This window comes from Emericellopsis cladophorae (assembly GCF_022114955.1).
Source record: "Emericellopsis cladophorae strain MUM 19.33 chromosome Unknown NODE_6_length_900724_cov_123_231613, whole genome shotgun sequence".
Taxonomy (NCBI): domain Eukaryota; kingdom Fungi; phylum Ascomycota; class Sordariomycetes; order Hypocreales; family Bionectriaceae; genus Emericellopsis; species Emericellopsis cladophorae.
This window is the reverse complement of record NW_026250931.1, coordinates 780,127-792,403: the sequence shown is the minus strand read 5'-3', so window position 1 is coordinate 792,403 and position 12,277 is coordinate 780,127. Positions and strand designations below refer to the sequence as shown.

General features: G+C 55.4%; 3 protein-coding genes across 3 annotated transcripts; 1 reads left to right on the top strand and 2 right to left on the bottom strand.

Moving 5' to 3' along the window:
- Positions 1 to 91: 91 nt before the first annotated feature.
- On the bottom strand, positions 92 to 1,106 carry J7T54_001820 (uncharacterized protein; the record flags this gene model as incomplete). Its single annotated transcript, XM_051503858.1, has 2 exons — positions 92 to 711; positions 782 to 1,106. The coding sequence occupies 2 exons, from the start codon at positions 1,104 to 1,106 to the stop codon at positions 92 to 94; spliced, it is 945 nt and encodes a 314-aa protein (XP_051364800.1).
- Positions 1,107 to 4,190: 3,084 nt separating this feature from the next.
- Positions 4,191 to 4,994, bottom strand: J7T54_001819 (uncharacterized protein; the record flags this gene model as incomplete). The annotated part of the gene is made up of 1 exon (XM_051503857.1): positions 4,191 to 4,994. One exon carries the CDS (start codon positions 4,992 to 4,994, stop codon positions 4,191 to 4,193), a length of 804 nt encoding a protein of 267 aa, XP_051364799.1.
- A 3,968-nt stretch (positions 4,995 to 8,962) lies between these two features.
- Positions 8,963 to 12,225, top strand: J7T54_001818 (exportin-T; the record flags this gene model as incomplete). Its single annotated transcript, XM_051503856.1, has 3 exons — positions 8,963 to 8,974; positions 9,047 to 10,655; positions 10,709 to 12,225. 3 exons carry the CDS (start codon positions 8,963 to 8,965, stop codon positions 12,223 to 12,225), a joined length of 3,138 nt encoding a protein of 1,045 aa, XP_051364798.1.
- Between the last annotated feature and the right edge of the window lie 52 nt (positions 12,226 to 12,277).

Sequence of the window (12,277 nt, the reverse complement as noted above, 5' to 3'; positions counted from 1 at the left end):
GCTCGAAATCAATCCTGAACAATCAGCAAGCCAGCAAGCCAGCAAGCACGCACCCTTTTTGCCGTCTGCTTGCCGCATCCGAAAGCCCCCCTTATACGTTCTGCATGGGAATGTCCTTCCTGCTCTCGACGCTGTTGTTGTTGTTGTTGTTGTCCATGTACTTGCTCACAGGCCTACCACCGTGGTCCTTGATGGCCAGGCCAGGGTGCCCCCACATGAGGGCCACGGACGCCAGCACGATCACGACGCCCTCGAGGATGATAAATGGGATCTCGTGCCGGATCATGTCGCCGCTGTAACCGTCCTTGAGCTCGGCGACACGGTAGACGCAGCGCGTCAGGATCAGGACAATGGCGGCCACCAGACCGGCAAAAAAGGCCTTGAGCCGCCAGCCAAAGGCGCTCATGCGCCCGGTGCGCCAGTAGCGGACCATGTAGTCGGCAAAGGCAACGACAAAGGCTATGATGACAATGACCTGGAGGATGAGGCCGGCCATGGAGATGTCGACGCCCACCTCGCCCCCTTCGATCTCCACGGACAGGGCACCGCCAGCCGCCTGGAGGATGAGGCAGACGACATCGGCCGGGATGAAGATCCAGTAGAAGAGCTGGGGCTTGAAGCGCGACAGCTCGGGGGCGAAGAAGATGATGGTTTTGGAAAGGGTGACGTAGATGGACGCCGTGAAGAAGACGGGCGCAATGGTGAGGCAGACTGGGGCTGTTAGACTTGACTGACTGGCTGGCTGGCTGACCAGTTGTTGCTGATGAAGGATATGACATACCGATCTGGATCATAAAGGCGTTAAAGGAGAAGGGGTTGTCCCACAGCAGGATGCGGCCGACATAGCCAATGATGGAGCTGGCGCAGCCGAGGAGCATGCCGGCCATGAAGCCCCAGCTCTTCCAGCGGACCCCCAGGTAGATGTGGACAAGGCCGACGACGGCAAAGGCCGCGGCGAAGAAGATGTTGGCGCCCAGGTCGGGACGGTAACGGTAGATGCTCCACTGGATGGGGCAGGTGTCGTAGGTACAGGGCGTGTTTCCGCCAAAGGTCACCAGGCCGGGAGGAGGCGGGCCTACCCAGTCGCTGTAGTCCTGGGACGTCATCTCGAGGATATGTCGACAAGATGGAACGCTCTGCTAATGTTGATGGTGATGTGGAAGGCAGGTAGGCGGACAGACAATGTCCACTGTCAAATATCACGGGCGATCAAGGTAGTCGATCGGAGATTTTTGTGACACAATGGTGGTGCAGATCGTGGTGGCGGACTGCTACGTTGCTCCGAGCCTGCGTTTCTCGGCAAAGAGAGTCTTGATTAAGCAACTTGAGATTTGAGAGAGCTGAGGCTGACTGCTTCGTGATATTGTGGAGCGACAATGGGTCTCGAAGCGGTGGATACGGCGGACGATGCTGGTAGTGTTGAACTGGCGGTGATGATGACAAATGATGGTGACCGGATGAAGCAATGTTGAGTGAGATGGGCTCGGGACTATATACTTCTCTTTCGTCCTCGTTCCGTATTGTCAGTCTACAGCTACGGATGGCCACGCAGAGAGGCCTCGTCATTGACCGTCAGTCAGCAAATAGGCTGTGCTTGCCGCCCCTGCTTCGGACTCTGGTCAACACGCCATGCTGACATGGAGCGGCGCGGACATGGCTCAGGCCGGGGGGTCGTGGGCCCGGGCGGGGGCAATCATGACAGCCCTACCTACGTGTATCGAACCGTTCTGATGGATGGACGGACTGACCAGAACGCCGTGCTCATGGTTTCCTACACGTCAAACCTTGCCGTCCGAAGGCGCATCTTCGCATTCGCAACCGCATCAGTAGCTTCAATTAACCCGAGGAAGTGTCTTGAGATCCATAATAGACAGTGAGTACACGTAGATGCAGAGAGAACAGAATCTCCAATCTGGCGCCTTTGGGCGGTCGTCGATTCTCAGTAGAACCGCATGTGCGTGCGTGCGTATGCGAGGCAGCCAGTCATCGTGTCCCATCTGCTGACTCAGCTCCGTTAGTGACGTCTAGACTCCGGACTCCGAGTCCGAGTGCGACTCACAAAATGGCGAGAGCCGGACGCCACGCAACCTTCATGTTCATGTTACATCCAATTCCTACCTTAAACTCTAACAAGGTAGTCCGCCGACTCCCAGGCCGGATCTGCGACTGCATCTACACTCTATTCTTTGTCTTGACGCGTAAGCAGCACAGACTGGACACATCATGCTCAGCCCGTCTCCCTGCAGCTCAGCCCCTAGGACTGCGTCGCATCGACGTGAGTACAAGATGAAACCCATCCCGCAGGATTCGCTGAGCCACGCTGACAGATATCCACAGAATTATATGCGGCTCTTATCACTCAACTCTAACGGCTTCAAATCTAGATTAGTAAGAGACGGGGTCATAGTCTTCACAGAGCTGGGTCGATACTAGGACTAACTCCCCTCCCGCGCGACTCGAATCTCAACTGACGCACGATTCCACGCAGCCTGAGTTCCTCTGTTGTTGCTCCTCAGTCGTTTCTTCTATTGGTATCCGCTGTTTTTTGTTCCGTTCTCCGTCACGCCGCGATCTTGTTCTTAGCATCGCCTGTCGCCTATGTAGTAAATGAGCGGGTAAAAGTCGAGTGGCAGACACCTTGAACTTGACCCGCCTTGTTACAGGCACCGCATCGCTCCAATCACTATCACCTGAATGCTCGACGCCGCATTGCAGCGTCTTTGGGGTTATGCTCATGTTCAATGAGCTGGTGGTTGGTTGCCCGTTGGGATGATTTTGGACCGGGCCTCCGGTCCGGTCTTCGGGCTTCGCGGGCTGCTCGTGGTGCAACAGCCAGATTACCCTGTACCGACATTGCACGTTGGGACATCATGCTATTTTCCAGCCTTGAATTGCGAGATATGAAATACTCACTGGTCTACGGTCAAGGTTTAACATTGTTCTCCGTTTTGGACGTATTTTGAAGTCCGGACTCATCACGCTGGCGTAGTTTGGCCACAGCGCTCACATCATGAACGTAAGTTCGAGTCGGAAGATCGCTATCACCAACATGATTTAGCCTCTGACCTGTGCAAGTCAATTCATCCGACTTCAAGTCATTGAAGTCAAGACCCCACCGCCATGCCACGCATCCCCAAGAGCCATACCAAGCTTTCTCACGAGGGCGTACCCGCTAGTTGCCTGTGTGGATTCCTTGCGCTGGAATGCCGATGCCATGTGTCACCAAAACCCTCACCCACCAATGTCATGTCTCGGCGGATATAAGGCAGTCGTCGGCATGCCGACGCCAAGCAACTACCTTTCGAGTCCAAAATCACAACAGTACTTATGACGGTCTCACAGAGGCACAAAGCACCAGCGATTGCGACAGCGATTCATCGACGCGCGCCCTGACTGTCACCTCAATTTAGCAAGCGCCTCGCGTCGTCGCACTGTCACGTTGCTAGGCCAATCCCAATTTCCATCCATCCTTCCATCGTACGGACATGCACAGGACCAATATCGCGCTGCTCGCATAACTATGCAATAGAGCAGACAAAAAAGTTCAACGGCAATGCGGCACTGGGATGGACGCACAGGACGCGCCAATCAACAGTCAGCCCCTACGCAGTGTAATTTCCCAGGAGCGACAGGGGAGGGTCACGCAGCCTCCAATCTGCATTGCCAGTCCCAAGATGGATTAGCCAGGGGCAGACAAGGACGAGATGAGGGATTGGACGTCTCCCACCACCTCCCTCCTCCCCCACGTTTTCCTACTTGACCTTCAAAAGTCTTCTTGGCTTACTGGTGTCACTGGTGGTGAAACAAGGTCAAAAAGGAAGTATCGTTGTCAATTCAGGTCAGCAACAGCTCGGCCCCAGACTCCTGCCGGTGTGATTTAAAAGATTACTTGAGAACACGTGTAAAATAGATAATCCTGCGCGTGAAGAGATGATGCCGTTAAGAAATGCCTGTAGTATTTTCCTAGAAACGAAAAGAGACGAGTTCCGCGCAAAGATTACTCTCTTTCCTAGCCTATACACCACCGACGTATAAACATTAATCGCCGCACAGACTAGCCATAGTCCCGAGAAGGGTTTCCGGCCCGCAACTGCGTCGTCTCCCCGATACCAAGTAGATACTCCAAGAACGTAGTCGTAAATGTGCCATAGCCCTCAGGCCTCAACTATAGACAAGTCGAATGTGAAAATTTACGCAAGGACAAAGGCGGCGACACCGGCGACACCGGCGAGGAAGGCAGAGCCAGCGAGGCTGCCAGCGGCACCAGGGGCAGGGACCTCAGGGACGGTGGTGTTGCCACCAGCAGGGGGCTGGGTGTAGGTGACAGCGGGCATGGTGGTGGGAGCCTCAGTCTCGCAGGGGATCTCAATGGTGGAGTACTCGACCGAGGTGAGGACGGTGGTGTAGCTCTTGGTGATGGCAGTGGTGGAGTGGCTGGGCACGCACTCGGTGGGCTCCTCAACGGGAGCAGTGGGCTGCTCAGCAGGGTGGGTGGAGGTGGCGTTGCTGGCGGGGTGAGTCCAGGTAGGGTGCTCAGGGACCTCGGGGTGCTCAGGCTCCTCGGGGTGCTCAGGCTCCTCGGGGTGCTCAGGAGTCTCGGGGTGCTCAGGCTCCTCGGGGTGCTCAGGAGTCTCGGGGTGCTCAGGAGTCTCGGGGTGCTCAGGAGTCTCGGGGTGCTCAGGAGTCTCAGTGGCGACGGGGCAGACGGTGGTTGAGACGGGGATGGTCTCGGTGCTGATGATGGTGCTGTGGGCAGGGCAGTCAGGGACCTCGGGGCCACAGTCGGTGACGGTGTGCACCTTGGTGGTGTAGACGGTCGACGTGGTCATGGGCACGGTGGCGGTGGTGACCACGGTCGACTCAGCAGGGCAGTCCGTGACGGTAGGGCCGCAGCTGGTGATGGTGACCAGGCTGGTGGCGTACGCGGTCGAGATGGGGGTCTCGGAGGCCACGACGCCAACGGCGAAGAGAGAAGCAGCGACGGTGAAACGCATCTTGATGTTTTGTTCGGGTGAACGTTTGGGGTGTTGTAAGAACGAATGTGGGAGCCGTTAAGCTTGTTTGTGGTTTTGAAAGAATGGACGACCGAAGTCAAAGAGTTGGAGCGTTGCTAAAGTGGTTGGCTGTTGTGGCTGAAGAGAAAAGAAGAGAAAGAGACCCGAATCAGGCTGGAGGATATGAGCACTTTAATACCGAGTGAACCTCTGCGTCCATCCATCCATCCCCTTTACCAGGCCTCTCCTCTTTCTTGACAAGGGGGGTGGGCGATGGGGCCTGGGAAATTGCACAGAAGGCTGAGAAGCCGTTCGACATCCATGAACGCTAAATGAATCCAGGGGAACGCGCCTCGGTGGAGAGGTCCAGTTGCCCCAGTCAAATTGGGGTGGACCAAGCACGCTGCTCCTGCTGATCCCTGAAGATGCCCCACCAGCAGGGATCCAAATTGCCCGTGCTGTGCTGTCTGTGCAATTGGCTGCCGGCTGCACTTCTGTCGGCGGCTACTGTGTATTGCTGGCTCGATCGGTCCTAATCAATACACGTACAAGTACGCTGCGCTGCTGCTGGCCATCCATCAGTCACCGCCTGTCGCTGCTCAACCAGTCGGGACCTTTTCTTTCGCCTCACGAACAACAACCAGGAGACTCAGCAGTGTCTGATCTACCATAACCATGAGGCTGAGCGGGTGAGAACTTGAGAAGCGAGACACTATCAGGGCAGCTTATCGAAAAGGACATGGACTGACCGATGCACGACTTGCCCCCCTGGACAGACAAAATAAAGCACCACCAGTCTGTAGTGCATTGACCACTCTTCATTTTGTGCAAATGACAGTCACCTCGTAAACTTGGACCCTACTGTCCATTGTAATTAGACAGTCGGTGAACGGCCCGGCACCGCGATCGCTCCGAGATCTCTTCTTGCGAACGACGATATATTATAGACTTTTGAATCCGAGACGATGAGGACCCGCGGACTCGGTGTACGTTGAGATCAGCCTGCAACTTGGCCGGCCTTGTTGTACTGAACCATGCTTCGCAGGTACGTACGTATGCGGGAAGCCGTCGTCCACGGCAGTGGCCGAGAAGTTTCACTCGTACATGTCTCATCATCTCCAGCCCCTCCTGCTACGTACCCGTGTCTCTTGTTAGTGCCAGTGCGCTTCCAGCAATGAGCTGCTGGTGCATGGCAGATCTTGATGTACCGCCTGGAAAGGGAGGCTGATTAAAGTGACTTGTACGTACCAGTCTCAAGTGCTCCAGGGCAGTGAGCCGTGGTGCTGGCTGTCGCTGAGAAGTAGGTCAGCATAGAACAGAGCATTTGTGAATTGTGCACCCCCTTGCCCAGGCCTAGCGCGCTAATGCAGGAACAATCGCCAATCGTCCTCTGCATCCAGCGGCCACGCAAGCAACAGGAAGAACCAACTGTTGCATCTTCATTTTCCTCTTCCAGAAGCTGGCCGTGCTGCACGAGGCATACGAGCAGGCGATCTCAGCCGGATTTGCAACCAGCGGGATTGCAACCACCTTGCCGATGGCTTTTGCTGGCGGCAAGGCGGCAAATTGCTTGCAGTCTGGACTCAAATAGCCTCCAATAATCAAAGTGTCGACACAGGCAACTGTCACCCGCCCCCGCGTTTCCACTGGCCGACAAAATACCCAGGGAGACTATTAGAGGGCTCGAGATTGCCAAGGCACCTTTCGTAGCGGGATCTTGCTCCCGTCCGATGCACCAGTGCTCAAGCATGACTGTCAACGAAGCTCGAGCCCTCAATTCGTATGTTGGTGACTTTCGTATGTTGGTGACTCTGAGTAGAGACGGGACGAAACGCCCAAGGCCAAGTGCTTTTGTTGCCACGATGGTGTTTCTCCGACGACTTGATCAAGCGTGATGAAAACTGGAGATGTTTTGAAAGTCGCATTGACAGCTTGGCGGGTACGAAGTACAGACAGGAAGAAAAACGGACTCGATGGGCCTTGACTGGTAGCTCTGCCAGCGAATGGAAACATGGAGGACAGTCGCGTTTCAGCAATGCACACCGTCTGACTAGTCCAGCAGAAACGGCAGGCGCGCTCTAATTACTCCATGTTGCACTTGCCGCATTGACTAAAGTTCGGTCAACCAATCTCGAGGCGATATCTGCATCTCGATTATTACTTACCTTACTTAGTAATCGCCTCATCCATCCGACCCGAGCCCTGCACTGGCCGCCGTCCACTCTTCCTTCATTCGTTCACTCTTGACACGAAACAGGCCTGTTTAAAACGCCGGCAGTCACCAGAACACGAGCCTTGTCGATCTGTTGGCCGCGCCCCACGTCCACTGCTTCTGCAATCTCGCTCACGAGTCACTTGCCCTGGTGCTTCCAACAGCAGATCCTTACGCGGCTTGTCGCACCAGGCCAGAACTGCAACTCGGCGTGATGATCAGAGGAGCCACAGCCGCAAGTCGCGTCATTCACTAATACCCCCTTTCACAGTACTTATGGATATACGAAATCATCAGCCTGTCGATCTGAGGTTGCAAGTGCGTGCTGTGATAAAGACGCGTTGCTCGGGATGACTTTGATTTTGAAACCGACCAGACAATCTCACGCCTCGTACGCAGGGCGTCATCATCACAAACATGTGTCGATGGCATGCCTGAGTTGCAGCTATACCCTTCTACACAACCACAGTCACTGCATGAATCAAGAGATCGATGACTGACTTGCTGACTTGTTGCTGACCATCCCCAGTATTGTCCGAAAGGGCCACTTGCACCCAGCTTGACAGGCAAGATTGCCGCAAGAATGCCTCGGAAGAAGAACTCATGTCGATTGTTGTTCCAATCAACTTAACTACCTCCCACTAGGTAAATTATTTTGCACCCCGCTGCTGTTCGTCACTTGGCCCTGGTCAACTGCTTTAATGACCCGCGCGCCTTCTTCAGGAGACAACGAGTAGCGCCATTTCCATCCCCCTCCTTACGACGGTGAGCTTCTTGTTCTCTCCGTCTGTCGAAACGATAATGAGCGCGTGGCCATGCCACTGGTGATATGGTCTTCAGTCATGCCTTTACTCCAGCAGCTCGTTGCTATGCTCATGCGACATGGAAGCGCTGCCGCTGCCGCCAGATCCAGAGCGCATTCCAATATCGGCCTTGATGATGAAACTGCTGTCTTGATGCTTGTAGTAGCATGATGGGCTGCCATGGTCTTGGCAGCGACGGGGAAAGAGCCCTAGCATCGAGCCATGCCTTGAGCTGTCCAAGTCTCGCCATGGGACCTAGGCCCCTCGCGGATGCGTACTGTGCCGCAGATAGGTCTTGTAGTCAGAATCAGATCCAGATCCATATCCATCAGGCAACGAGTGAAGTCGTGACGAGCTATTAGGGCCAGGCTGCTAAAGGACAGGACAGCCTACGTTATGTACAGGTGAAGACGAGGCCGAGAATATTCCGTGGGTCCACCAAAGCTGCAGTCTTGGCCAGTCACACACATCTTGGGGCCCTTCACCAATTTCACTGCATTGTGCAAGCATCCGTCTGCTGTGATCAGTCTGCGAACCCCACACTGACAAAACCACGACGTAGCGCACGCACGCACCGACATTTGGGTAGCATCACCAGACGAGAAAGAACGCACCTCACCAACCGTTTTGCTTCACCGGCGACACTTATATCGACACGTACCTTAGGCTATCGATCGAACGTCTCCCCAGACCACCCACGGACCGTCTTACCGAAACGGCTGCACCTTATCTGCTGCTGCAGTATTTCATCCAGACCCCTGCTCACCAGCCTGCTCAATTTGACTGCCCCTCGCTTCGCCCTCGTGAGTCGGCATGTCCTCTCAATAAACCTCGCGGTCGATACGATAATGCCGGATGCTGCGGGACATAGGCTGCCAGACAATTAGGTAGCGATCACCATCACTCCCGTCCCAACTGCCGGGCCTCTTGTCAAAAAGGGCATCGTCGCGACCATGGAAGCTCAGGTGAGTCAATCCAAACCGCACCCCGAACCCCGGCTGCCTGCCCCGCCATGTTGAAGCTGTGCCACTCGACAGTCGAAGCCATTGCTTGCCATCAAGGCCGACTCTGCAGTCTGGATCGCTGACAAGCTCTTCACAAAGATCGAGAACGCCGTGGGGATCCTCGGCAATCCCTACTCCGACCAGTCGCTGAAACAACAAGCCCACGACTACCTGCACCAGCTTCGAGCCGACCCCTCTGCCTGGCAGACCTGCATTAACCTCTTCGTGCGAAACGCCGGGAGCGACGATGTGTTACGGCTTTTCTGTCTCGAAGCCGTCAACTATGCGGTCCACACACAGAGCCTCGACCAGGCAAGTCTGACATACCTCAAGGACCTGCTCCTGGACTACGTGCAACAAGTATATGGCCCAGAGCCTCAGCGAGCACCCGACCCCCCGTCGCTCCAAAACAAGGTGGCACAGACCCTGACGTATCTCTTTGTCTTCCTCTACCAAAATGGCTGGCAGAGCTTCCTTGACGATTTCTTGAACATCTCGGGCTTGCCTAGCAACAAGGACAATGTGAACGGCGTCATTTTCTACCTTCGCATCCTCAGCTCGATCCACGACGAGATTGCCGACATGCTTTTGGCACGGCAGAATGGCGAGGCCAAGCGCAATACGGAACTGAAGGACCAGCTGCGCGCGCAGGATGTCTACAAAGTAGCAGACTCTTGGAAGCAGCTCCTTGTCAAATACAACAACAACGATGCCGTTGTCGAACTGGTCCTAAAGGTCATCGCCAAGTGGGTCAGTTGGATGGATATTTCTCTGGTTGTCAGCCAAGATATGCTTAGCTTGCTGATCCCTCTTGTTGGTCGGCCGACCCAAGGCAGTGGTGAGGACAAGGTTCGGGACTCAGCCATTGAGACCCTCACCCAAATTGTTGGGAAGAAGATGCGGCCACAGGACAAGGTGGAAATGATTTCTTTCCTCAACTTGCGGGAGATTGCCAGTCAGCTTATCGCCAGTCCGGCCCTGGGCGAGTACAAGGGTACTTCCAACTACGACACGGACCTCGGTGAAGCTGTGGCTAGCCTGGTGAACGTTGTCATCGCAGATATCGTCCGGGCCCTCGAAGACAGCTCAATCACCAGCGAGACCAGGAACGCTGCCAACCAGCATCTGAACGCCTTCTTGCCATTCCTACTCCGCTTCTTCACCGACGACTACGACGAGATATGCTCTAGCGTGATTCCTGCGCTCACCGATCTTCTGACCTTCTTGCGCAAGCTTGGACAGCTTCCTCAAGAATACTCGCAAATGCTGTCGCCAATCCTGGACGCCATCATCCGGAAAATGCGCTACGATGAAGACGCAAACTGGGGGAACGAGGACGAGCAGACCGACGAGGCCGAGTTCCAGGAATTGCGTCGCAAGCTGCAAAACCTTCAGAAGACCATTGCGGCTATAGATCAGTCGTTATACATGGAGACACTCAGCAATCTCATGTCATCGACATTCCAGACTCTGGAGCAGCAAGGCTCCCAGATGGACTGGCGGGACCTCGACCTGGCTCTTTACGAGATGTACGTCTTTGGCGAGCTGGCGCTGCCGAACCACGGATTGCACACCAAGAACCAGCCTTCAGGCGAGGCTTCGGAGCGCCTGGTGGTGATGATCAGGAAGATGGTTGAATCAGGTAGGTTCTGACTGTGGTTACGAACTCAAGAACACTGGCTAACACGGGTACAGGCGTGGCAAACTTGGAGCATCCTGCCATCTTGCTCCAGTACATGGAGATTTGCGTGCGCTACTGTGTCGTCTTCGAAAACCACCAGGACTACATCCCTGCCGTGCTAGAAAGCTTTGTCCGCTTGGTCCATCACGATCACGTTCGTATCAAGACACGGTCGTGGTATCTCTTCCACCGCTTCATCAAGCATCTCCGTGCCCAGGTCGGCACCGTCGCCGAGACCGTCATCCAGTCCATCGGCGACCTCCTGCCTATAAAGGCGGAGGTCCCAGGCGAGGATGCCGACGACGACATGTCCTCGGACGAGTCTGATCATTCTGCGGACGCACTCTTCACCAGCCAGCTCTACCTTTTCGAGGCCATTGGCTGCATGGCCTCAACGTCTGGCACGCCCGCCGAGAAGCAAGCCATGTACGCACGATCGGTGATAGACCCCCTGTTCAGCGACATGGAGGCGCACCTGCCCCGCGCAAAGGCAGGCGATGCACAGGCGACTCTCCAGATCCACCACATCATCATGGCTCTTGGCGTCCTTGCGCACGGCTTCTCGGACTGGACGCCTGGTTCTACTGCCTCCCAACAGCACGCTCGTCCGGACGAGGCCGTTTCAGCAGAGTTCAGTCGCGCGGCCGAAGCTATTCTGTACGCGCTCAAAGAACTAAGTTCTTGGTCAGACATCAGACTCGCCTGTCGATCAGCCTTCTCACGACTTTTGGGTGTCCTCGGCTCAGCGGTGCTTCCTCAACTACCACAGTGGATCGAAGGTCTCCTGTCGCAGAATTCGTCCAAGGATGAGATTGCCATGTTTCTCCGGCTGCTGGACCAAATCGTCTTTGGCTTCAAGTCGGAGATCTTCGACGTGCTCAACATGCTTCTGACGCCACTTCTAGAAAGGATCTTTACGGGCCTGTCCGAACCCCCTGTTGGCACCGACGACGAGGTCCAGCAGGGCGAGCTCAGGAGGGAGTACCTTTCCTTCATTCAAATTATTCTCAACAACAACCTCGATGGCGTTCTCATCAGTGAAGCCAACCAAGGCTCATTTGAAAAGGTTGTCGCGACCATCGTCGACATTGCCCGCGACCTCGAAGCCCATCTCGGCCCCAGCCGTCTCGCCTTTACAGTCATGACCCGCATCTCCGCCATATGGGGCGGCCCAGACGTGGCGACGATTGCCCAGAACCCGACCGCGCCAATAGGTCCCCCCACGCCTGCGATTCCCGGATTTGACCACTTTATGATCAGCCGTTTCCACGCCATCTGCTGGGAGGTTCTCCGGAACCCGAACCTCAAGACTCGCGATGCGCAGTCGAAGCAGCTCGTCGTCGAAATTGCCGGCCTCGAGCAGATGATCTACACCAAGACGGGGGATGTCTTTATCCAGCAGCTGCAGAACGAGCTCTTCCCGAGCATCGGCGTCAACGGCGATGATTTCCTACGCGCCCTGACCACCAACACGGATAAGAAGGGGTTCTCCAACTATCTCCTTGAACTTCTCAAGAGCTGGCAACAGTAGGACGGGAAAGAGGGGGTTAACTGTTATGACACTGTTTGACGACATGGGAAGA